Source organism: Manis javanica, chromosome 2 (genome assembly GCF_040802235.1).
Source record: "Manis javanica isolate MJ-LG chromosome 2, MJ_LKY, whole genome shotgun sequence".
Lineage (NCBI taxonomy): Eukaryota > Metazoa > Chordata > Mammalia > Pholidota > Manidae > Manis > Manis javanica.
The window spans coordinates 5014311-5037664 of NC_133157.1; the positions used below are offsets into that span (position 1 = coordinate 5014311).

The window sequence follows — 23354 nt, forward strand, 5'->3', positions numbered from 1 at the left end:
TTTAAACAAACAACTTCCTTTCATTTCCAACCATGAATAGGCAGATTGACAAAGAACATTTAAGTCAGCTGGAGAGGAAGAGTGCCTACAGAAAGATACAGACACTTCATTTGAAGACAAGACAAAAGTGCCAGAGATGAGAAATAATGAAGCCTTCAACTTCTGGGTGACTTTTCTTTCTCTTCAGTAGCTGAATTTTAAAGCCAATTCAAAGAGGGTTGTACACACATGAAAAGCCAGACGCCCCTTCTCTGGGCAGACCCAGCTGCTGCTGCTGCTCTCAGTTAGACCTGTCTGTGTGCACTCATTTCAGTCCTAGGAAACAGAGCAATTTGGGCCTTGGGAGAGAGAGGGGAATAGTTCAGTACACAGATCCTCTTTTCATTATATAGGACATCTCATTTAAAAACCAAAAATAAAAAACAAAAACAGATCACATCACTTTGGGGTGGATATTTTAAATGGGCTTTCTAGACCTTTTCTTTCCTTTCCACACTTGTCACTGAAGCTTTGATAGAACCGTGAGGATGACAATGGCATCAGTGGTCCGAGGGACCGGCAATACGCTTTCTCGACTCACTTGGGGTGGCTGTAGATCCGAAGGCCCCGCTGGCCGAGCTGAACGGGTTTTTGTTGGCTGCATCCTGGCTGGGTTTCCCTCCAAGGCCACTGAAGAAACCTCCCCCTCTTCCAGCGCTTCCAGATCCAAACACGCTGCCACTGGAAGATGATGATGGCTAAACAACAGAGAGACAGGAAGTGAGATAGGATGAGAGGTCATGGTGAAATAGCAGGCCACATCCATGCACAGGAGGTGCTCAGGGCTGGGACAAATGGAAAAAGCAAGAGAACCCTGATTAGTTCTGGTACGGATGTTCTAATAGCCACAAAAGGGGCTGGACTCTGCACGGGCTTCCAGCCAATCAGAAGTTCTCAAGCTAGTCCATGTTCATGTTCTCTGAAAACATGATTTATGGCAGGTGAGAAAACCGTCAATGTTTATCTGCCCGGCTGCCTGCAGTCTCTGCTTGACATGATGCCTGAGGCAGGAAAACCAACCCCATAAGAGTTCCCCTCAAGGAAAAAGTTTAAAAACATTACAAACATCACTTATTTAGATTCCTTTAGTATTTGGCTGAACTTATCAGCAACCGATAGTAAGTGATTTACACTCTTTTCTCCCAATCTGTGCACTTTTATTTCATAATGACTTTTCCAGGACTGCAGAAATAAGCTTAAATTAGCTCTATTGTTGAAATAATGACCACAGCTGAATTCTGTCCAAGTTTGCAAATCTTATGCTTAAAGGAGGCTGCTAAGGGTGCATGCTGACTCAAAGCTCTATTGGGCACTACATGCTTTATTTCTATTTGGAAATTGGTTCTTTAAGGAAGAGCAGAGCTTTACTTGAGGGACCATAATATTAGTTAGGTATGACATCTTCCTGGCCAATAATGCAGAATAAAGTAGGCTTTTAGAAATGGGTCGCTGTGCACAGGAACCTCACAGGAGCCCCTTTCAAAGGTGGGAAGAATGGTATGAAGTCCCTCTCCTGTAAAATAGGGATAAACTAACCACCTCGAAACAGTGAGTGAGTTACACGAGCCATTTACCACTTCAGAGTAGTACCTAGAATATAATTATATGCTCAAAAATGGTTGCTTTCAGTATTTTAACCATCACAACAATAATGGACCAATGATTGAGCACTATGTGCTGGGTACTTTTCTAAGTACTTTACAAGTAATTATTTAATCCCCACAAAAGTCAGACTTCCAGGGGGCCACCTCTGAGACATCCTCCCAGTGGGTCTCCTCCCCTGCAGGTGCACAGCCACTACCCTGGTCTGAGTCATCTAACCCTAACTTTATGCCTAGACCATACAACAATCAACGTTTTGCTTCCACTACAATCTGTGTTGACACTGCAGCTAGAATAATATTTTTAAATGGTAGTCAGATAGGTGTTACTCCTGTTTAAAAATTCTAAAAGATCCCATATGATCTGGCCTGTCCATCTCTGACATCACCTTTTATCACCCTCTGCACAGAGAGAGCTTACTGTAACATTTAATAATGAGCACCGGCTTTTTAAAACTTGGAGCCCAATCCAACCACGAAAGCATTGGTTTAATAAACAGTAAACTCATTAGGAAAGGAAGGAAGACATGACGACTAATGTGTACATGTAGAAAACATCAGGTGTTTAGGCTGAAACACAGGCAACTGCCAATATATGGATGTTTCTGTCCTACAAAAAATGACGACTTCAGGCTCAACTTAATTTTAAACATATGATTTGAAAAATAATGGCTCTGAATATGAATTGACAGTTACTCATCTTCATAAATGGGTAAGAGACAGTCCCATTCATTTTAATTGTGATAAAAGTAGGTTTTAAAACTTTAAATTATGGAAAAGTTCAAGTGTACAAAAAGTAGATAGAAGAGTATACAGAATCTACCATGTGCCCACTGCGTTTTATCTATACTACCATTTACTTCTCCCATACTTTATTAGTAGGAAGCAAATCTCAGACATCTTCCCATTTTATCCACTGACTTTCCAGTATAAATCTCTAAAACATAAAGCATAACCATAATACCACTGTCCTAAAAACTTAATAATTCCTTAATATCATTAAATAGTGAGTCAGTGTTCAAGATTCAGCCTTTTACTGGCCCCTCTGCCAATTCCCCCAAAACCCAAACCTGAATCTCATCAAGCCTCCAGACCCAATCACGACTTCACAGGAAGAGGACAAAGGAACAAGATAACTCGGAAGCCGTACCATGGAGATGGAGTCAGCAACGAGACCACAGAAAACTGTACGACAAATGGTCTGCTTTGCTCAGTAACTGAACTATGAGGAAAAACAAAAAAGTGAGAGACATGGGGGAGCAATCTATAGCTAAAGAGACTTATCCATCAACCTCAGTGTGTGGACCTGACTTGATACTAATTCAAAGAAACAATGTAAAAAGACATTTATGAGACACCTTCAGAAAGGCATTTCCTAACTTAAATCATATTCCCTGATTACCATTACATCATCCTATTTTATTCTCTTCATAGTACTTAAAACTATCTGAAACCAAACCCTCTGAGTAAGGACTAACACTCTCCATCAAATGTAAGCTTTCTGAACATGGCCACCTCTGTGTGTCCTCATCACTGAATTCCTGCATGAATAAATTTGTAGAGTCGTGGTTCTGCAGTTGACTAGCTATACATTGCCATCTTAATAGTATTTTTAAGTCTTCCCATCCATTAACACAGGATATCCATTTATTTAGATCTTTAATTTCTTTAAACAATGCTCTATTCAGAGTATATATTTTATACTTGTTAGATTTATTCCTAAGCATTGTATTCTTTTTGATGCTTGAAAATGGAATTTTCTTAATTTCGTTTTCAGATGGTTCATTGCAAAAACGTAGAAATATAACTGCTTTATACATTGATCTTGTATCCTCCAAGCATGCTGAGCCCATTTGTTAGTTCTAATAGTTTTTTAGTGGATTCCTAGGATTTTCTGTATACATGATCATGCTATCTGCAGATAATTATACTTCTTCCTTTCCATTCTGGATGCTTTTTATTTCATTTTCTTACCTAACTGACCTCGCCAGAATCAGCATGTACTTTTGAGATTCGTCCACACTGCTGCACGCATTAGTAACCCTTCCCTTCTTATGGCTGAGTAGTATTCTGTTGTATGACTATGTCAGTGTTTGCTATTCTGGTGATGAACATGTGGATTGTTTCCACGTTTTGGCTTTCATAAACACAGCTGCTTTGAACATTCTTATAGAAGTTTTTTTGTGGACAAATATTTTCATTTTTTGGGGGGTAAATACCCAGGACTAGAATTGCTAAACCGTAAAGTAAGTGTGTATTTAACTTAAGAAATTGCCAGGAAGTTTTCCAAAGTGACTGTACCATTTTACATTCCCACCAGCAATGCATTATGAGATCTAGTTGCTCTAGATATTTTCCAAATTTGGTTTTGTTAGTTCTTAAATTGTAGTAATTCTGATGGGTATGAATGTGGCTTTAATTTGCATTTTTCTGATGACTAACAATGGTGAGCGAGTCGTCATTTGCTTAACTGGCCACTTACATATCTTTTGTAAAGTATATGTCCAAATATTTTGCTTATTTTTAAATTGGGCTGTCCTTTTTTTGAAATGTAAGAGTTCTTTATATATTCTGGATAGAAGCCCTTTTGACATATACAAATATTTTCTCCCAGTCTATGCTCTGGCTTTTCATTTCCTAACAAAGTCTTTTGATGACTTTGTAATTAGTTTGTAATTTTAATGTAGCCAGTAGCACCCCAACTCATTAGGATCAAACAATGGCCCCAGACATGTGACTGTGAAATCCCCCTGTGGGGCAACCAGCTGGGAACTACCAGTAGCAAAGATAATCTTTTTGCCTTTTTGCTATGGTTGTTATATATTTTGTATCCCCTTATAACCACACAAAACATTGTTTCCCTGTATGTTTTGGGTCTTTTTCTAGTCAAAATATTTTTTCAGTTTCTCTGAGCTTCATTTTAGCTAATTGCTATTGGCACGTCAAGTACACTGCTCCTCCATAGTATTCTCTGCTGTTATACCTGTCGGATCACTTTTTATTTTGGATACTAGATTTGAACTTAAGTTACAGATCAAGATTTTTTATTAGCATTTGTAATTCCCATTTCTCTGCTGAGATTCTTTATTCCACCCACTCTTTCCTTTTCCTATAAATCCTTGAGCACACAGTTATTTTAAAGTCTTTGCCTGCTACTTCCCATATCTGGATCATATGAGTGTTGTTCAGATTAATTTCTAAAACATGATTGCAGGTCCCCCTTTTATTTTGTTTCTTCATAACTTACATACTTTTTGTTTGTTTGTTACATAGGAGAAGAGTGGTGTGACTGAAGAACACTAACGTTTCTCCTGGAGAGTGACAGCCCTCTCTTTTATCTGCATCCTAAAGTGAGCAGGTAGTTACTCAGATTTCACTAAGTGTTGAGTTGACCAGGAACTGAGTCACAGATGTAAGAATGTGAGTTCATTGGTTAGACCGACACTGTCTGCTTAGGGTTTAGGTTATCTGTTTTTATACGGGTTTGAGCCTGGAGCCAGGAGGCAGCTGGGTGGCAGCATTTGGGTTCAACAGTTCCAGGCAGCAGAAGAATGCATGACTCAAGTCCTTTCTGCTTTCCAGTCCTGCCTTGACTTCCTTTTTTTTTTTTTAAGCAAAAGTGGGGGAAGTGAACAAATTACTGTTATATTTGCAAGTCTTTCAGACTCCAATTGTTTGAAAAACAGCTTTACTGAGATATAATTCATATCCCATACAACTCACTGATATGAAGTATAAAATTCAATGGTTTTGGTGTATTATTAAGCTTTAAAAACTGTGCTAAAAATATATATGTAACATAAAACTTGCCGTTTTAACCATTTTAAGTATACAATTCTGTTGCACTAACTATATCCACAATGTTGTGCAACCATTGCCACTGCTTCCAAATTTTTTCACCACCATGACCAAAATTCTGTAACCATTAAACACTAACTCCCCAAGTCCCTCCTCCCTCCAGCTCCTAGTAATCTCTACTTCCTGGCTTTATGAATTTACCTATTCTAAGTATTTCGTTTAAGTGGAATCATACAATATTTGCCATTTTATGTGGGGCTTTAGTTAGCATAACATATTCAAGGTTCACCCATGTGTAGTATGAATCAGAACTTCATTCCTTTTAAAGGCTGAGTAATATTCCACTGTGGAAATACAGCATGTTTTGTTTATCCAGTCACCTGTTGATGGACAGTTGGGATGTTTCCACCTTTTGGAACCACCAAACTTTTCCATAGCAGATGCAATCATTACATTTCAACTAATAATGTATGATGGCTCCAATTTCTCCATGTTCTTGTTAATTCTTGTGATTTGCCTTTTTTTAAAAAAAATTATAGCCATCTTGGCATAAGGGGGTATCTTGTTATGGTTTTGAGTTTCATTTTCTTAATATTTAGTGCTACTATCTTTTCATGTGCTTATTGGTCACTTGTTTTGCTTGTCCCCGTTGTTGCCAGTATTTTCTTCTGGCTTCTTCTCCAGCCAGTAGATTTCCTCAGTCTTCAGCAAGGCCCCTCTTCCACCTTCACAAACCCAGACCTGCCAGTTGGCCCTAGAGGCTACTATACCATCGTGCTCACCTGTGATGATGGGTTCCCCTCTCTGGAAATCAATGCAATAAGCTTTCTGCTGCTCTGATAGTTCCATTACGACAGGTTATATTTTCCAAAGATAGTCACAGTAGTATTTCTAGACTCACATGCAGATCTAGAGCAAGACGTGTGGTCTTTTCCCCTCCCCTTGAACCTGGGTGGGACTTTGTGACTGTCTTGAGCAAGAGGATGCAGGTAAGTGATGCTCTGTGCCTTCTGAGGATAGGTTATAAAAGGTTATGCAGTTTCTACCTGGCTCCCTCTCTCTGGAATCTCTCTCTTTGGAATCCAGCCTCCATGCTGTGAGGAAGTCCAGGTCACACAAAGAAGCTACATGTAGATATTCTGGCCGAGAACTCCAGTTAAGGTCTGAGCCAAGTGCCAACCCAGACGGTGAATATATATAAATGTTACTAGGTTTGGGGGTAATTCTATACCCAAAGAATAGGTGTGATTTTTACACAATGGATTTTCCCCAGTGTTAGAATGAAGGTCTTCTATACCCCAGCTAGAATCTGCCTTGCATCCTTAGATTTTTCTGATACTTCCACCCTCTGAAAATTCATTCTTTTTACAATGCCTATCATGTGCTAGCCACAGTCTTAAACACTGGAGACATAGCAATGAATATAATAGATAAGGCCCCTGCCATAATAGAAAAAATATTGATTTGAATTTCTGGACCCTCCAATTGCAAATGTCATTTCTGTGAAGGAAGAACGCAGGGGACGTGTGGCTGGGGGAGTCGCCAGGGTGGGGTTTACCCCAGTAAGTTCTGTGTGTCTTGGCTGGAGGCTAGGCCTGTGTGAGTCGCCCACGTACTGGAGTGGTCAAATACCTGGGCTGCTGCTAGCTCTTGGCTATTCCAGCAGCGCTGCTATGAACACAAAGCTTCCCTAAAGGATAAACCTAAGAACAGAATTGCTCATCTTTGCTAGATCATGCCACGGTATTTTCCAAGGTGGTTGTACCACCTCATACCCCAACTAAGAGTGGATGCAAGTTCCCACTGCTCTGTGTATTGGCTGGCATCTGGTGTAGCTGGACTTTGGATTTTTGCTGCTTTATAGGTTTGTATCTGTGATTTTACTTTGTATTGCTAATTGAATTGAATATGTTTATTGGTTCTCTGGCTATCTTTCATTTTGCATGTTTCATTTCTCCTTTTAAAAAAAGTGTGGTAACACATACATAAAACTTACTTTTTAAACCACTTTTAAGTGTAAAAATCAGTGATGTCAAATACATCCACAATGTGCATCCAACCCCATCCTTTTGTATATAGTCTTTTGCCTATTTTGTGTTATTTTTTTTATTAAGTTCACAAATTTTATGTGTAGCGAGCACAATGAATTTTGGCATATGACTGTCTGTAACAGTTCAAAGTAGCAAACATTGTTCGCGCACTCGAGAAGACTCCTCGTAACCCTAGGGGCAAACACCGGCCCCACTTCTCTCAGACGGCTGAGCGCTGCCTCTACTCGGCTCCAGGTCAATGCAGCCTCGCGGTATGGGCTCCTGTGTCTGGCTTCTTCCACTCAACACTATGCCTGCGGCTTCATCTCTTTCTTTCGTACAGGAGCAGGACATCTTATTTCACTGCTTTGTAGTCTTCCACTGTATAAGTATACCATACTTGATTTATCCATTCTTCAAGGATAAGTATTTGGTTGTTTCCTGTTTTTAGCTATTGTTAATATACTGCTGTGAACATTCTTACCCATTATCTCCTCTTGCACAGAGGTATCTGTTTCTATGGGTCACGCATCTAGCAGCAGATCTGCTGTGTCAATAAGGATTCTTTGCATCTGGTTTTAATACTCCCAGATGGTTTCCCAAAATGGTTATATGAATTTACACTCCGCTATCAATGTGGCAGAGCTTCTAGATGCTCTACTTCCTCACCATTGCTGGGTATTGTCAGCTCTTTCAATTTCAGCCATTATGGCGGGGGTGTGCTTGACTTTTTTCTTTTTCTTTTATATTGTTTATATATTCTGAATACGATTACTCTGTTGGGTTATACAGGCTACAGTTTTCCTATTTCACGGCTTGTTTTACCCTAAAATTAAGAGAGCTCTAATTTTAGTGAGGTCGAATTTTCCTTCCGCCTTAAGAATATCCTTTAGAATTCCCTTCAGATCTGCTGGGCATGAATTCTCTCAGTATTCGTGTGGGAAAAAAAAGTCTTAATTTCTCTTCATTCCTTAAAGACATTTTTTGCTGGGTTTGTTAAGTTCTAGCTAGACAGACTATCTCTGGCTTTCATTGTCATTGCTGAGAAATCAGCTGTCAGTCCAACTATTGGTTCCTTCGAAGGTCACTTGTCTTTTTTCTCTGAGTTTTTTAATATTTCATCTTGGCAGTTCTACAGTCTCACTGTGACAGGTCCTGGACCCATTTCCCTTCTATACATCCTGCTGGGCATTTGTTGGGCTTTTCAATCTGTGGGTTAGTGTTTTCTACTGGTTTTGGAAATTTCTTTTTCTCTCCTAATACTACCATACATTTTCTCTCTCTTCTCCTGATTAAATGTATGTTACATTTTCTTTGAGGATTTTTGGTCTTGCTTTTGTATTCTCCATCATTTTTGCTCTCTATGGTGATAACTTAATCCAACCTACCTTCTAGTTTAAGGGTCAGCAAATTATAGACCATGGGCCAAATCCAGCCCACTGTCTGGTTTTTGTAAATAAAGCTTAATGGGAATATAATCATGCTCACTTATTTACATACTGTTTATGGCTGCTTTTGTGCTACAATAGCAGAGCTGAATAGTTGTTACATGAACTGTATATTGCCTTCAGAGTCCAAAATATTTACCATCTGGCCCTTTACAGAAAAGGTTTTCTGATGCCTGTTCTGGTATACTGCTGTTCTCTTCAGCTGGGTCGAATCTGCTGATTTTAAATCTTATTATTTTTTCCAAGCTGTACTTGGTTCTTTTCCAAAGCTGCAATAACAATTCTTACAATTTCCTATTCTTTACTGGTATTTCCAAGTTTGTCTTTTATTTCTTTTAAACATGTAGAACATGGCTATTTTATAGTCTAGGAAGCCTTTTTAAATGTATGTCTGATGTTTATTCTGGCTCTTGTTCATACATGTTTCCTTTTGTGATTCATTTAGGTGTGGGAATCAATGTCCTTAGAAATCATTTGAGGCGTAGTGACTCTGCTACAGAATGGGTCTGTGCTTCTGCCAGACATCGGAGATGCCACCATCCTGGGACCCTGTCAGTCCACATACACAGGCTGAGACCAGTGAATCTGGAGTCCCAGCTCACTGTCAGAGAGGGTATCTTTTAGACTCCCCACTTTGTGCACATCTGGTTAGTGATTTCTGTCCCTTTGAACTTTGGGATTATTAAAATAGGAAATTTAAATTTCCTCAGATTTATATACTCTCAGGGCAAAACTGGCTTCTGTACTCCACTTACTTCTACTGGTTTCCATGTCCCTTTTAATTTGGGTTAGTAAAATACCTTGTTAGCTTATCAGTGCTTTTAAAACTATGGCTTTTATGTTTTATCTAGCATTTATAGCTGTTTTCAGCAAGGAACATGGTTTGAATGACCTAACCCGCCATTACCAGAATCTAGAGACTGGAAGTTTCATTTCTTTGTGCCAAGGATCACTGACTTGGGCAGAGCTGGGCCTCAAAGGGAAAGATGATCAAGAAAACCTCCTACTGAAGATGTGAGAGGAATGTAGCATCTACCTACCCCTTTATTAACTCCTGGGCACATGCCAGTTCTGCCTTCAGAGAAACACAGCCATTTCCGATACATTAGAGTACCTTTCTTCAGAGGGCCCCTCGTGAGGTATGTGATCTAGAAGCAGCTGGCACACTGTGGCCCAGGGGCTAAATCTACTTCGAAGCCTTGTTTTTTAAAGTTCTCTGAGCTAAGAATGGTTTTTACCTTTTTAATTGGTTAGTGAAACAAAATGAAGAATTGCAAAGGAAGCCTTATATGGCCTCTGTGCAGAGCCATATGTAGTTCAGGGACTCCTCTGGGTCCCAGCTAATTTTAGTTTGTACAGCTAGTGGTTATCTTTGTGCTAGGCATGGTTTTAAGTGCTTTATACCAACTAACTCAGGTAATCATCAATTCTTCTAATAAGGCAGGTACTATTATTATCCCATTTGCCAAATGAGAACACAGAGGGTCCAGAGAGGTTAAAGTTCCTATTACACCACATGCTAGCTGCTTCTAGATCGCATACCCTCACGAGGGGCCCTCTGAGGAAAGGTACTCTGACGCATCGGAACTGGCATGTGCCCAGGGGTTAATATAGTGGTAGGTATATGATACTTTCCTGTCACATCTTCAGTAGGAGATTTTCTTGACCATCTTTCCCTTTGAGGCTGGATTCTGCCCAAGTCAGTGATCCTTGGCACAAAGACATGAAACTTCCAGTCGCTAGATTCTGGTAATGGCAAGTTAGGTCATTCAAACCAAGTTCCTCACTGAAAACAGCTAGATAAAACATAAAAGCCATAGTTTTAAAAGCACTGATAAGCTAACAAGGTATTTTACCAAGCCAAATTAAAAGGGAAATGGGAACTGGTAGAAGTGAGAAGTGAACCTGCAGAAGGAACCCCTGGCCTAACAGGCTGATGATGGAGATCTGGCAATGTGCTGTGAAAGTGCTTCCTGGAGGGCTAGCAAAGAAGTATGAAAAGCGGAGTGAAGATTCAAGATGGTGGCGAGAGGTGAGACGGAGAACTCCTCCCAAAACCACAAATAATACAAAAATATACTTAATTAATACAACTAACCCTAAAACAGCAACAAGAAAGAAGGCTGAACCAGACTGCATATGGACCTCAAGAACAGAGCGGACCTCACGAAACAGGGTAACGTACAAAAGCCTTAATCCGGCGGGACCCAAGGCCCTCCCCCACCCCAGCTCACCAACGGGAGGAAGAGAAATGGAGTGGGGAGCGGGTGGAAGCCTGGGACTGCCGAACACCTAGCCCTGGAGATCTGCTTGGCAAGCGGAAATCTGTATTGTGTGGTGCTCTGGAGATTGGGGAGCTGGGACAGGCAGAGTGCTTCAGAGACTGAGATTCTTGCCGTTTATGGTGGACAGGATCCACATCCGGCCGCTCTGTGACAGAGGAAAGGCAGGGGGTCTCAGAGGCTTCTTAGCAGGGAGAGGGCTGCTGAAGGGGCGGGCTTTGCACGGAGCTTGCTGCATGGGAGAAGGGCGAGCTGGACACAGTTGTCTGGAAGTGCTCTGTCCAGCAGGTTGGGAACTTTGAGGAGCTTCAGGCACCCCATCCCCATGGCTGGCTGCCCAGCTCCGAGGCCCCCCACAGTGATATGCATCCTGCTGCGCCTCCCACCTACCCTGCCGGCACCAGTTCACAAACCGGCAGTCACTGCACTGGTGTCAGGCCAGCCAGAGGGAGGCCCCACCTACAAGAGCTAGACACGCCAAGCACAGAGGCTGTCACCTGGGTGCTCAGCCCACCAGCTCTGACACTGGAGACAGGCAGAGTAGACAGGAATCAGGACACAGGTCTTTCCTCCTCCTGGGCACTAGCTCCGCTCCCCTATGACCCCCAACCTCACTCTAAGGGCTGAGCAGCTCGAGAAGTAGAGCTTCTGGGCACTAGTGGGCACCACACAGAAAAATGAAAGGTCAAAAGAACACGGTTCAGACAAAAATCTCACAAACTCCAGAAAAAGGGCCAAATGAAACTGAACTCACCAATCTTCCTGAAAGAGAGTTCAAAATAAAAATCATAAACATGCTTATGGAGGTACAGAAAAATATTCAAGAACTCAGGAATGAATTTAAGTTGGAGATTCAATCATTAAGAAATTCGATATCTGAAATGAACATACGATGGAGGTATTTAAAAGTAGATTAGATATAGTAGAAGAGATGGTAAATGGAACAGAAATTAGAGAAGAGGAATACAAAGAAGCTGAGGCACAGAGAGAAGAAAGAATATCTAAGAATGAAAGAATATTGAGAGAACTGTGTGACCAATCCAAACAGAACAACATTCACATTACAGGGGTACGAGAAGCAGAAGAGAGAGAAAAAGGGATACAAAGTATTATTGCTGAAAACTTCCCCAATCTGGGGAAGGAGACAGTCTCTCAAGCCATGGAGGTGCACAGGCCTCCCAACACAAGGGACCCAAGGAAGACAACATCAAGACATACAATAATTAAAATGGCAAAGATCAACGATAAAGACAAACTTTTAAAAGCAGCTAGAGAAAGAAAAAGACCACATACAAAAGAAAACCCATCAGACTATCATCAGACTTCTCAACAGAAATCTTACAGGCCAGAAGGGGGTGGCATGATCTACTTAATGCAACGAAGCAGACGGGCCTTGAACCAAGTATTCTCTACCAGGCAAGGTTATCATTTAAATTTGAAAGAGGGATTAAATAATTTTCAGATAAGCAAAAGCTGAGAGAATTTACCTCCCACAAACCACCTCTTCAGTGCATTTTGGAGGGTCTCCTACAGATGGAGGTATTCCTAAGGCTAAATAGATGTCACCCAAGGGAAAGACAAAGAGTACAGAATATGATTCACAGCATACAAAGAATGGAGGAGGAAGAAAAACGAGGGTAAAAAAAAAAAAAAAAGAACCTTTAGTTGTGTTTGTAATAGCATATGAAGTGAGTTAAATTAGACTGGTAGATAGTAAGGGAATTACCCTTGAATCTTTGGTAACCACGAATATAAAGCCTGCAATGGCAATAAGTACATACCTATTGATAATCACCGTAAATGTAAATGATCTGAATGCACCAATCAAAAGACACAGAGTCACTGAATGGATAAAAATACAAGACCCATCTATATGCTGCCCACAAGAGACTCACTTCAAACCCAAAGACATACACAGACTAAAGTAAAGGGATGGACAAGGATATTTCATGCAACTAATAGGAAGAAAAAAGCAGGAGTTGCAGTACTTGTATCAGACAAAATAGACTTCAAAACAAAGAAAGTAAGAAGAGACAAAGAAGGACATTATATAATAAAAGGTTCAGTCCAACAAGGGGATATAACTATTATAAATATGTATGCACCCAACACAGGATCACCTACATATGTTAAACAAATACTAACAGAATTAAAAGGGGAAATAGAAAAGCAATGCATTCATTTTAGGAGACTTCAACACACCACTCACTCCAAAGGACAGATCAACCAGACAGAAAATAAGTAGAGACAGAGGCACTGAACAACACACTACAGATGGACCTAATGGATATCTACAGAACACTCCATCCAAAAGCAACAGGATACACATTCTTCTCAAGTGCACATGGAACATTTTCAAAAATAGATCATATACTAGGCCACAAAAAGAACCTCAGTAAATTCAAAAAGATCGAAATTGTACCAACCAGCTTCTCAGATCACAAAGGTATGAAACTACAAATAAATTACACAAAGAAAATCAAAAAGCCCACAAACACATGGAGGCTTAATAACATGCTCCTAAATAATCACTCGATCAATGACCAAAGAAAAACAAAGATCAAGCAATATATGGAGACAAATGACAACAATGATTCAACAACACAAAATCTGTGGGACGCAGCAAAGGCCGTGCTAAGAGGGAAATATATTGCAATACAGGCCTACCTCAGGAAAGAAGAACAATCCCAAATGAACTGTCTAAACTCACAATTAATGAAACTAGGAAAGGAAGAACAAATGAGGCCCAAAGTCAGTAGACATAATAAAAATAAAAGCAGAAATAAATAAAATTGAGAAAAATAAAACAACATAAAGAATTAATGAAAGCAGGAGCTGGTTCTTTGAGAAAATAAACAAAACAGATAAACCCCTAGCCAGACTTAGCAAGAAAAAAGCAGAGACCTCTCCAAAGAGGAAATTCAAATGGCCAACAGGCATATGAAAAGATGCTTCACATCCCTAATCATCAGACAAATACAAATTAAAACCACAGTGAGATACCACCTCACACACCAGTTAGGATGGCCAACATCCAAAAGACAAACAAGAGCAAATGTTGGCAAGGATGCAGGGAAAGAGGAACCCTCCTACACTGCTGGTGGGAATGCAAACTAGTTCAACCATTGTGGAAAGCAGTATGGAGGTTCCTCAGAATGCTCAAAATAGAAATACCATTTGACTCAGGAATTCCATCCACTTCTAGGAATTTACCCTAAGAATGCAGCAGCCCAGTTTGAAAAAGACATATGCACCCCTATGTTTATCACAGCACTGTATACAAAAGCCAAGAAATGGAAGCAACCTAAGTGTCCATCAGTAGATGAACGGATAAAGAAGATGTGGTACACATACACAAGGGAATATTATTCAGCCATAAGAAAACAAATCCTACCATTTGCAACAACATGGATGGAACTAGAGGGTATTATGCTCAGTGAAATAAGCCAGGAGGAGAAAGACAAGTATCAAATGATTTCACTCATCTGTGGAATAAGAACAAAGAAAAAACTGAAGGAACAAAACAGCAGCAGACTCACAGAACCCAAGAATGGACTAACAGTTGCCAAAGGGAAAGGGACTGGGGAGGAGGGGTGGGAAGGGAGGGAGAAGGGGGAAAAAGGGGCATTATGATTAGCACACATAATGTAGGGAAGGGGGGAACACAGGAACAGCGATATACACAGAGAAGACAAGTAGTGATTCTACAGCATCTTACTATGCTGATGGACAGTGAATGTTATGGGGCACGGGGTTGAGACTTGATAATAGGGGGAGTCTAGTAACCATAATGTTGTTTAAGTAATTGTACTTAATGATACCAAAAAAAGTGGAGTGATACTGTCTAATCAGAGGCTGAGACATCTGTGTCCCCAAAGGAGCTAAAGAAAGCAGACTTTGAGGACCATTCAAAGCTGCTGCTGGGCTGGACACATAACATGAACTTATTAATTATATAGGACCAATGTGGATGGTTGGATACATGTGGACATTAATGGAGGCAAACATATATATTTACCTGGCCAAAGACTACTCCACCAGTACTGGCTGCTTGACCAAACAAAGAACCAGTATTACTGGACCCAAAACCTGTAAAATAAAAACAAAATTTTGACTTGGATGAGTCTTTCACAATAGCAAAGTGGTTTTGTGTCTTTCTTTTTAAAACGGCATTCAGTGTGCTAAGGGATCCCGCAATAAATCAACTCATGAAATAAGTCTCTTTTCCTATAAAGGCAATGGAAAAAATTATGAGTAAATAATTTAAACACTTTTTTCCCTGCTAACATTTTATAATAGTACAAATTCCAAAGTCCCAAGGACTGAATCTTTCCTGGCCTCCTAGCAACACCAAGTAGGTGGCGACTAATAAGATGATACCATCTCGGAGTAGCTTTTCCCTAGACTTTACTGCCAAGAGGTCTCTCTAGTGACTGATTTAATATCATGACTATTTCTACTCCCTGGTTTCCTCCAATTTCAAGTACCAGATTCTTTCAGGGTAGATTCTTTCTCTTCTAGGTGGCATAACATGGTTGAGGTGCTGGTTTGACAAGGCCTGGGAAAACCAGGCAGAACCTTGTATTATAACAAAAGAGGCCTAGACAAGGAGTTGGAGGACAGGGGTTCCACTCCTATTTCTACCACTGACCTAGGTAGGTAAACTCAGGCAAGTCTCAATCCCTCAACGAGGGCTGCAGTGGACTGCTCAGGAACACACGTTACCACAGAAGGCAGATTCCCTCAGAAGTTCTCAGTGGTGCTGAAATAGTGATTGTATCTGTGCACGAGGGATTCTCAAGGGTTGAGTGCAGCACAGGGACACACTAGAGAGTGTTAAATACCCTACTCTAACACATGTAGGCTTTTACCCTTCCCCTATCTACATCAAGCTGTCACGCTTCGCATCACTCAAAATAGACCAACCCGCCTCTTCACAGGGCATCAGGTGGCTCTCAAAACTGTCTTTTAGCGCTGTGTCCTTGTAGCTGAATTTAGAAGCTCACATTTATTTAAGAAAGGAAGGAAAAAATTTCCTTTCTGTCAAATTATGAACCATTTTCAAATAAATTATCACCACAGGAATGACTCAGTGGTTACTTGTAATCCTGCCCACCAAGAAATCATTGATCCTTGCTTTTCCCCCAGAACCCAACTGCTAAGGAAATGCCTTTCCCAAGAAAACCTTCAGAAAGTACAGCTCAGAAAAGATTTTCAAGTTGTCCTATTGATAGTGTTTAGAAGTAAAAACAGATGCTAAAATTGGACATGTAATGGCGATTATTTTGTTTTCAAAAATAGTAAAACTTAAAGATTTGTTTAAAAATTTACATTGAAAATAGAAAAAAACCCAACTTCTACAATGTCAGTTACCTGCCCTTCTAGCAAGATGGTATCAGAGGAAGTGAGAATTGCTGGCGGGGCAGCAAGCCGGGCCGGCAGCCCTGGAGTCTGGCTCTGGCTCCGCCACCAGCACCAGAGGACGTGAGAGCTGGTCTTTTGAGGCTTGACCGCTGGGACATAATGACCTCTAAAGCACCTTCCAAGTTAACAACTGCACAGGTTTGAGGAACTCCCTACTTGCCATAGGCTAAGGACACCTGTGTTCTTTCCCGTGACATCGGCACTCTGGAGAGCAGAGTGGGAACGTGCGGCGAGGCAGGGATGGAGCACAGGAACTAGGCCAAAGCCATTACACCACCCAGGCTCCTTGTTGACTTCACAGTCTTTTTTTGGCTTGTTTTCCCTTTCTTTCAATTATAAAAGTAATGCAGGCTTTTTTACAAAGGAGAAGTCTTCCACAAGTGCTTACCTGAAGCTTGACAGAAGCTAAACCCAGAGGATGGCACTGATGTGGTGGTGGCTGAGGCGCCACCGAACACTGAGCTGCTCTGTCCAAAGCTGGGGCTCTGACCAAACGTTGGAGGGTTGCTTTGGCCAAACAGGCCCCCTCCTGTGTTGGCAGAAGACTGTCCAAATGAGAAGGAGGTGGAGCTACTAGTGCTCGAAGAAGCTCCAAAGACATTCCCACTGGTAGATGTGGGCGTGGAGGACACAGACTGACCAAAAGCGGGCACGGAGCTGAACCCAGGCTGACTGAAGGAAAAGCTGCTTGCGGGGCTGCTTGTTGACTGTCCAAAGCCTGGGGACTGCCCAAAGGTCGCCTGTCCGAAGAGCCCGGTGGCTGAGGTGCCAAAAGCTGGGCCGCCAAACCCAGAGCCACTGGCTGGAGGTGTGGTGGCAGCTGTGCTGGCCGTGCTGCCTGCCTGCTGCCCAAACAGGCTTGGGGCAGTGCTGGCTGCCACCTGCCCGAACACAGGGGCTGCAGAGGGGGCAGTGGCTGTGCTGCTGGTGAGCTGGCTGAAAGCTGAGCTAGAACTGGCAGCAGGCGGCTGACTGAAGATGGATGAGCCAGAAGTGACAGTCCCAAACACTGCAGCCTCTGTGGCCGGGCTTGGAGCAACACTGGGAACAGAGCTGGAGGACGGGGGTGCTCCTGATGCTTCTACAGCCACAGGGCCTGCACCTGGGGTTGTAGCTGCTGGAATGGCAGCCTGCCCAGGCACTGAAAGCGGAGAAGGAGATGCCGTGTCCACCCTGACGTCAGGGGCCCCGGGTGCTGCTGGAGTGGCCTCTGCAGAAGGTACCACCGGACTGGTGCTGGGTCCTGTGGCGCTGGGGCTGCTGCCTGCAGGCTGGGCAGGAGCAGGTTCTTTTCTAACAGAGTCAGTTTGCAGAGGAGCCTGGGGAAGCTGGGCTGACTGCTGCTGCCCTAGAAGTGAGGTGGATGCTGAGGCCTCGCTGCTGCCTGGCTTCTCAGGCAAAGGCGATGATGTGGCCTCCTCTGTGCTTTTACCAGAGGACACAGGCAGGCTGGGGGCAGATGCTGAGCTCAGGAGGCTACCGAAGGACAGTGTGGGGAATGATGTAGGAAGGGAGGTGGCAGCTGTAGCTGGCGGTGGGGCAGGTGGGGGCACTGTGCTACTCGTCTGCTGGCTTCCAAATGAAAAGCCAGTCTTGCTACCACTTAGGGATAACCCACCGAAACTGATGACTCCAGGGGTTCCCTCACTGGTGAGTGGCAGACCACCAAAGACACCAGCTGAAGAACTAGTAGTGCTCGTGCTGGCTGCAGCTGCCGCCACTGTGGTAGCAGCCACCACTGTGGTAGCAGCCACAGAGGCGGTCACAGGGGGCTCCAGGTGCTTCCCTAAACCTGGAGGGCTGGCAAAACTAAACCCTGAGGGGACAGTTGATGTCTTGGCTGGCTGTGTGCTAGTTAGGCTTGTGGATGAAGTCTTAATGGTCGGCTTTGTAGAATCATCTGCCTGGCCAACCCGCAGTCCTGAAAAACTTCCTAGAGTCTCCCCAGCCAAAGAACTTGGAAACAGAAGCTCTCCCAACTTGGACGGTGGAGTTTCCAGCTTGTTAGAGGCAGTGGTAAGAGCAATTCCAGAAGGTGCCACAGGTCTGCCGCTAGATGGAACAGGCTCTCCCGGAGAAGCAGTGGCAGCTCCCATGGTGTGAGACGCCATCACTCCTGAGGGAGGCGTGCTTTCAGGAAGGGTCTCATAGAAGGCTTTGCCTCCCCCACCAAAGGAGAATGTGTCGAGCTGATTTGACTCTTTAGTGGGGGGTGCTGCCCCTAGGAAGAAAAAAAAATTAGGAAATGGGTTGGATTAGCAAATATGACCTATCACATTCCCACTGACTATTTCTAAGCCAAAGACTCTCTCCTCCCTTGATGCCATCAGGGACAGCATGTTCTAAGAGCCGTTTTCCTTGGAGAGGACAGAATGAATGCTTTTCTATGGGAATGTTAGCTCTGAGTCATCTCACTGAGGTGGAAAGAAAGAATATTCCTTTTATGACCATTAAAGCACAACAGATACTTTGTATCTAGAATACATGAAATTAATATATTGCCCCAAAGAGAAATACAAAGGCACCTCCCCTTATCTCCCCCAGGTGTGCCTTCCTCGGTAACATTCCTGACAATGCCAGCCTATGGACCTCCTGGCAGACCAGAAATTAATCCAGAATGGAAGTTCTTCCTTTGTTTTTAATGGGCAAATAAAGTATCAATCCAATCACTTTTATGTGCAATTACGGGATACTTCCTAGCGTTCTCCTTGGTAAGTGATTTTACAGAGGCAATATGGCCTAGTGGTCAAGAACATAGGCTCTGGGGCTGGGCGCTCTGCCTCTTGCTGGCTGTGCAACTCTGGAAAAGTTACTTTACCTCTCTGGGCCTCAAGCTTCCTATCTGGAAAGTAGGGATAGTAATAGTTACCTACCTCACAGAGTTGTTACAAAGATTAAATGAGATGGAGGTGAGGCATTCACGAGGCCTGGCCAAATACATGGCCAGTAAATAATGAGTACCTGAAATTTGATATTTATAAACTAAAATGAGCCTACAGCACATGTTTATTAACGTTTCTAACTCGCAGTGTTTTAAGAAGTCTGGCAATCACAAACTCTTGGGAACACTGCAAAGCTCCTACTACCTGTGTACAATTTCCAGAAAGACCTCTTTGTATCACTGTTACTGTATTGTGTTGTTTATGGTTTTGGATTGTTGTCTATTCTCGTAATAATGTTTATAGAATTACCACTGTGTTTTATTACTATTCTATTTATGGCTTTCAGCAATTATTATTTTGGTCCTCTCTAATCTTTTTATATCACTGAGTTGTTTTTCCTATGAGAAATGGGCCTCGGGAGGAGGTGGGCCTCAGGGTTATTCCACCACATCTAGGTGGGCAGAGATTATAAAAACAGTTTGAAAATCACTACTCTCATAAGAATAAAGAAAAAAAACTGAAGGAACAAAACAGCAGCAGACTCACAGAACCCAAGAATGGACTAACCCAAGAAAGGGACTGGGGAGGATGGGTGGGAAGGGAGGGACAAGGGGGAAAAAGGGGCATTACAATTAGCACACATAATGTGGGGGAGAAGGCACGGGGAGGGCTGTACAACACAGAGAAGACAAGTAGTGGTTCTACAGCATCTTACTACGCTGATGGACAGTGACTGTAATGGGGTATGTGGGGGGGACTTGATGATGGGGGTAGTCTAGTAACCATAATGTTGCTCATGTAATTATAGATTAATGATACCAAAACAAACAAACAAACAAACAAACAAATAAATAAATAAATCACTACTCTAGAGAGAAAGGAATGAAACTGGCAACACACACATTAGGTTTAGGAAATCTGCCTTGCTTTTAGCTCTCTAATCGTCTGCTAGGAGATTTTAGGAGATCCCTTTTTTACAAAGAAGAAGAAGAAGAAAAAAAAACAAAACACAACCTTCTACACTTGGGTTGGCACACAGAAAACACTCAACAAATATCTGCTGAATGCCTAGATGAAAGATAGACATGTGTTATGTATTATAGGGAAGACCTGGAGATAATCTAAATGTCTAATAAGGGAATGATTAAATAAACTGTGGCACACCCACAAGAGAAATTATACAGACATTAAAATGACATTTATGAAGGATTTTCAATAATACTGTAAAATTCACGAGGCTGTTAAATGAAATAAAGTAGAAGACAAAATTGCTAAAAGGAAATAGCACATAAATGTAATGGTTCTAAGAGGGGAACAAGGTGTGGTTCTAGAATATAGCACTTTTATAATAAAAGTGCTCTTTTTAAAATAAAAGAAAAATAAACTTAATTACTTAAACTGAGAATTGGAAGGCACTTAAAAATACATTTGGCTTCTTTACTCAAATTCTTTTAAACATTAAAAACATGCCAGTTCATGGATACATAACAACATGCATTGGGATTTGGCATGTTTGCTGATAGGTTATCAAGGAAAAGATGAATTCAGTCTTTTAAAGATGGAGGAAGAACTTTAATTCACATGGTAACATTCACATTTGAAGCACAGCCTTGCTTCTAGCATCTAGAAGCAAATCCTCTTCTCGTTCTTAATTATGAAGAGAGAGAGAGAAGTCCTTACCATCAGTCTCCTAAATCGGCATATTTCTAAAGGACAATATCAATACCAAACTTACTGCAGATACTTTAAGCCTACTCAGCAGTAAGCAAAATGCCAACATCTGTACAAGAAGCACCTGCAGCTGCTCAAGGGAAACATGGGAGTAATGCCATGCAAGGCGGCGGCCGTACCTGCTGTGGCAGTGAAACTAGAAGACGGTGGCGGTGTGACTGCCCCAAAGTTAAAACCAGTCCTAAGGAAGGCAAGAGAAGTTAAAAAGGATCAGACACCAAAGGCACAATATTGCCCTTTTAATATTACATTTTATAATTCATTCATATAATCTGCTTTCAAGGAATTTAAGAGTCTAGAAGATAAACCAGGGAGGAAAAGCACCTATCTTGGAAGCAGTGAAGCCGCTCTGAGATCGCTAAGTGAGGAAGGGCCACTTGCGGGTGAAGTAAGAAGCAGGTAGAGCTGGGAAAGCCTCAGTGGGATGGCTAGGCTTTCCGTGGCAGAGGTCTCGGAGGGAACCTATTTCCAGAGAGCAAAGGATGAGCAGCAGAAATGCACTAAGAATGTGTGCGTGGGAGTGGGGGCCAGAGCAGATGGTCTGCCAATGTAAGACAGGCTGGACTAGGGAGAACCTCTTGTGAGCCAGCCCAGGATCAAACAGCATGTCAGGAGAGGTCCACACTACCAGGGCAGATGATGGAAAGCATGAAATAGAAGCCACTGTCTCTGCCATTTGGACAGAACTCTCAGTTTTAGGCTGGGAAAATCTGCTTCAAAAACACCTTTCTCTCCTTCTGTATATTTTCTTTAAACTGTGAATAAAGACACCACAGCCAAAGAAGAAAATACAGTACAAGTGTGAGTCAGAATAAGACTATTCATGGTGATAAAAGCTTAAACACCGAACTTAAAACAATGGTTTTTAAAATATAAGTGACCAAGCATATGGGATAGGCAAGCATTGTAAGGATTTAGGTTTTTCTTATCCATGACTGCCTTCCTCAAATGGGCAAAGACCATCTGTGGTCAACATTTTATATTTTTAAAAACCCTCTCTTTGTCTCAACCCTGGTGAAGAAATTCTAGTAGAGGTAAGCCACTAACCCAAACCTTTTCACCTTATTTTAAAAACAGGAGGAGTGTCAGTCCACAGAAGTAAAGATTAATTATTAGCATCTGTAAAAGCAGCAGTAACTCCTGGCACTGACCAACTCTTAAAACTTGGCCCGAACCATCTTTGAGAAGCATAAAACACAGTGATTTACAGTAAAGAAAAAAAATACATGTATTAATTGCCCCCTTCAAACTCTATTCTAACACCCCCTTTGCTCTAATATATTAGGTTTAAGGACATTCAAGAAACATATTAACATCAGGGAAAAGAGATAGTGGTTAATACGATTCCAGCTACAACAGCATCAACTGAAAGAGCTCAAGAGGCTTTTCTAATAGAACTGAATGTGGAACTGTTTAATGGCAAAAAAAAAATCTCTGGACAAGTTTTAATCTCAGCTACAGAGAGTCTAACATCCTGAAGGGAGAGTATGCCTTGGCAACATTCACAGGCTTCAACACGAGTGCTTGTAGCACAGAGAAAAGGCATTCTCCCTCCAAAAGCTCCCCTTGGAATGAGTGGTAGAAGACTCTTTTGTTACAAAATGTCTCAACTTTACAGGCACCGTCATCATTACCTTTCAAAAAATGAAACAGGAACAGATTTCCCCACATCTGTACAAGGCCAGAATTTTCAAATGGCTACTGTTTCTTTCATTACCTTCTCTCAGAAGTATACTGACATCTCAGGGCAGGAAAGCCAATCCAAATGTCACATCTAGTCCCCAAATGGGGTCAGAATGAAAGTATCTCAGTGTGATAAACTAGATCAATTACAGAATTTGATACAGACCCACTACCCAAAGACAATGAAGGTTATCCTAAAAAGCAGAGCAAGTACATATATAATAATACACATATAAACCTGAATCAAAAAGGGGAAACAGATGTACATAGGACACTAAGCCATTGCTACTACCGTTAGATGTATTATTAAATAGGTGATAAGAACTCTGGGTTCATGTACGTTGACTAAGCAAATAAATATGTTAACTGATTGTAAGATTGGGAGAAGCTATCTATAAGGTTGCTGGCAATCTGCCACAAAACAAGTTCACCACTG

The 23354-nt window shown here is 41.9% G+C and overlaps 1 protein-coding gene across 5 annotated transcripts in view; it reads right to left on the reverse strand.

Moving 5' to 3' along the window:
- NUP214 (nucleoporin 214) overlaps positions 1 to 23354 on the reverse strand; it is a 103090-nt gene that overhangs the window by 14108 nt on the left and 65628 nt on the right. For 3 of the 5 annotated variants that reach the window (XM_073222678.1, XM_073222676.1, XM_073222700.1), the window contains 4 exons: positions 21355 to 21416; positions 17011 to 18843; positions 15217 to 15287; positions 581 to 737 (listed from right to left, as the gene is read on the reverse strand). In XM_073222678.1, coding sequence (XP_073078779.1) covers positions 581 to 737; positions 15217 to 15287; positions 17011 to 18843; positions 21355 to 21416 — 2123 coding nt within the window. Of the gene's footprint in view, positions 1 to 580; positions 738 to 11166; positions 11347 to 15216; positions 15288 to 17010; positions 18844 to 21354; positions 21417 to 23354 lie in introns of those variants that run through there. The other 2 variants (XM_073222690.1, XM_073222683.1) reach the window with 2 other exon arrangements.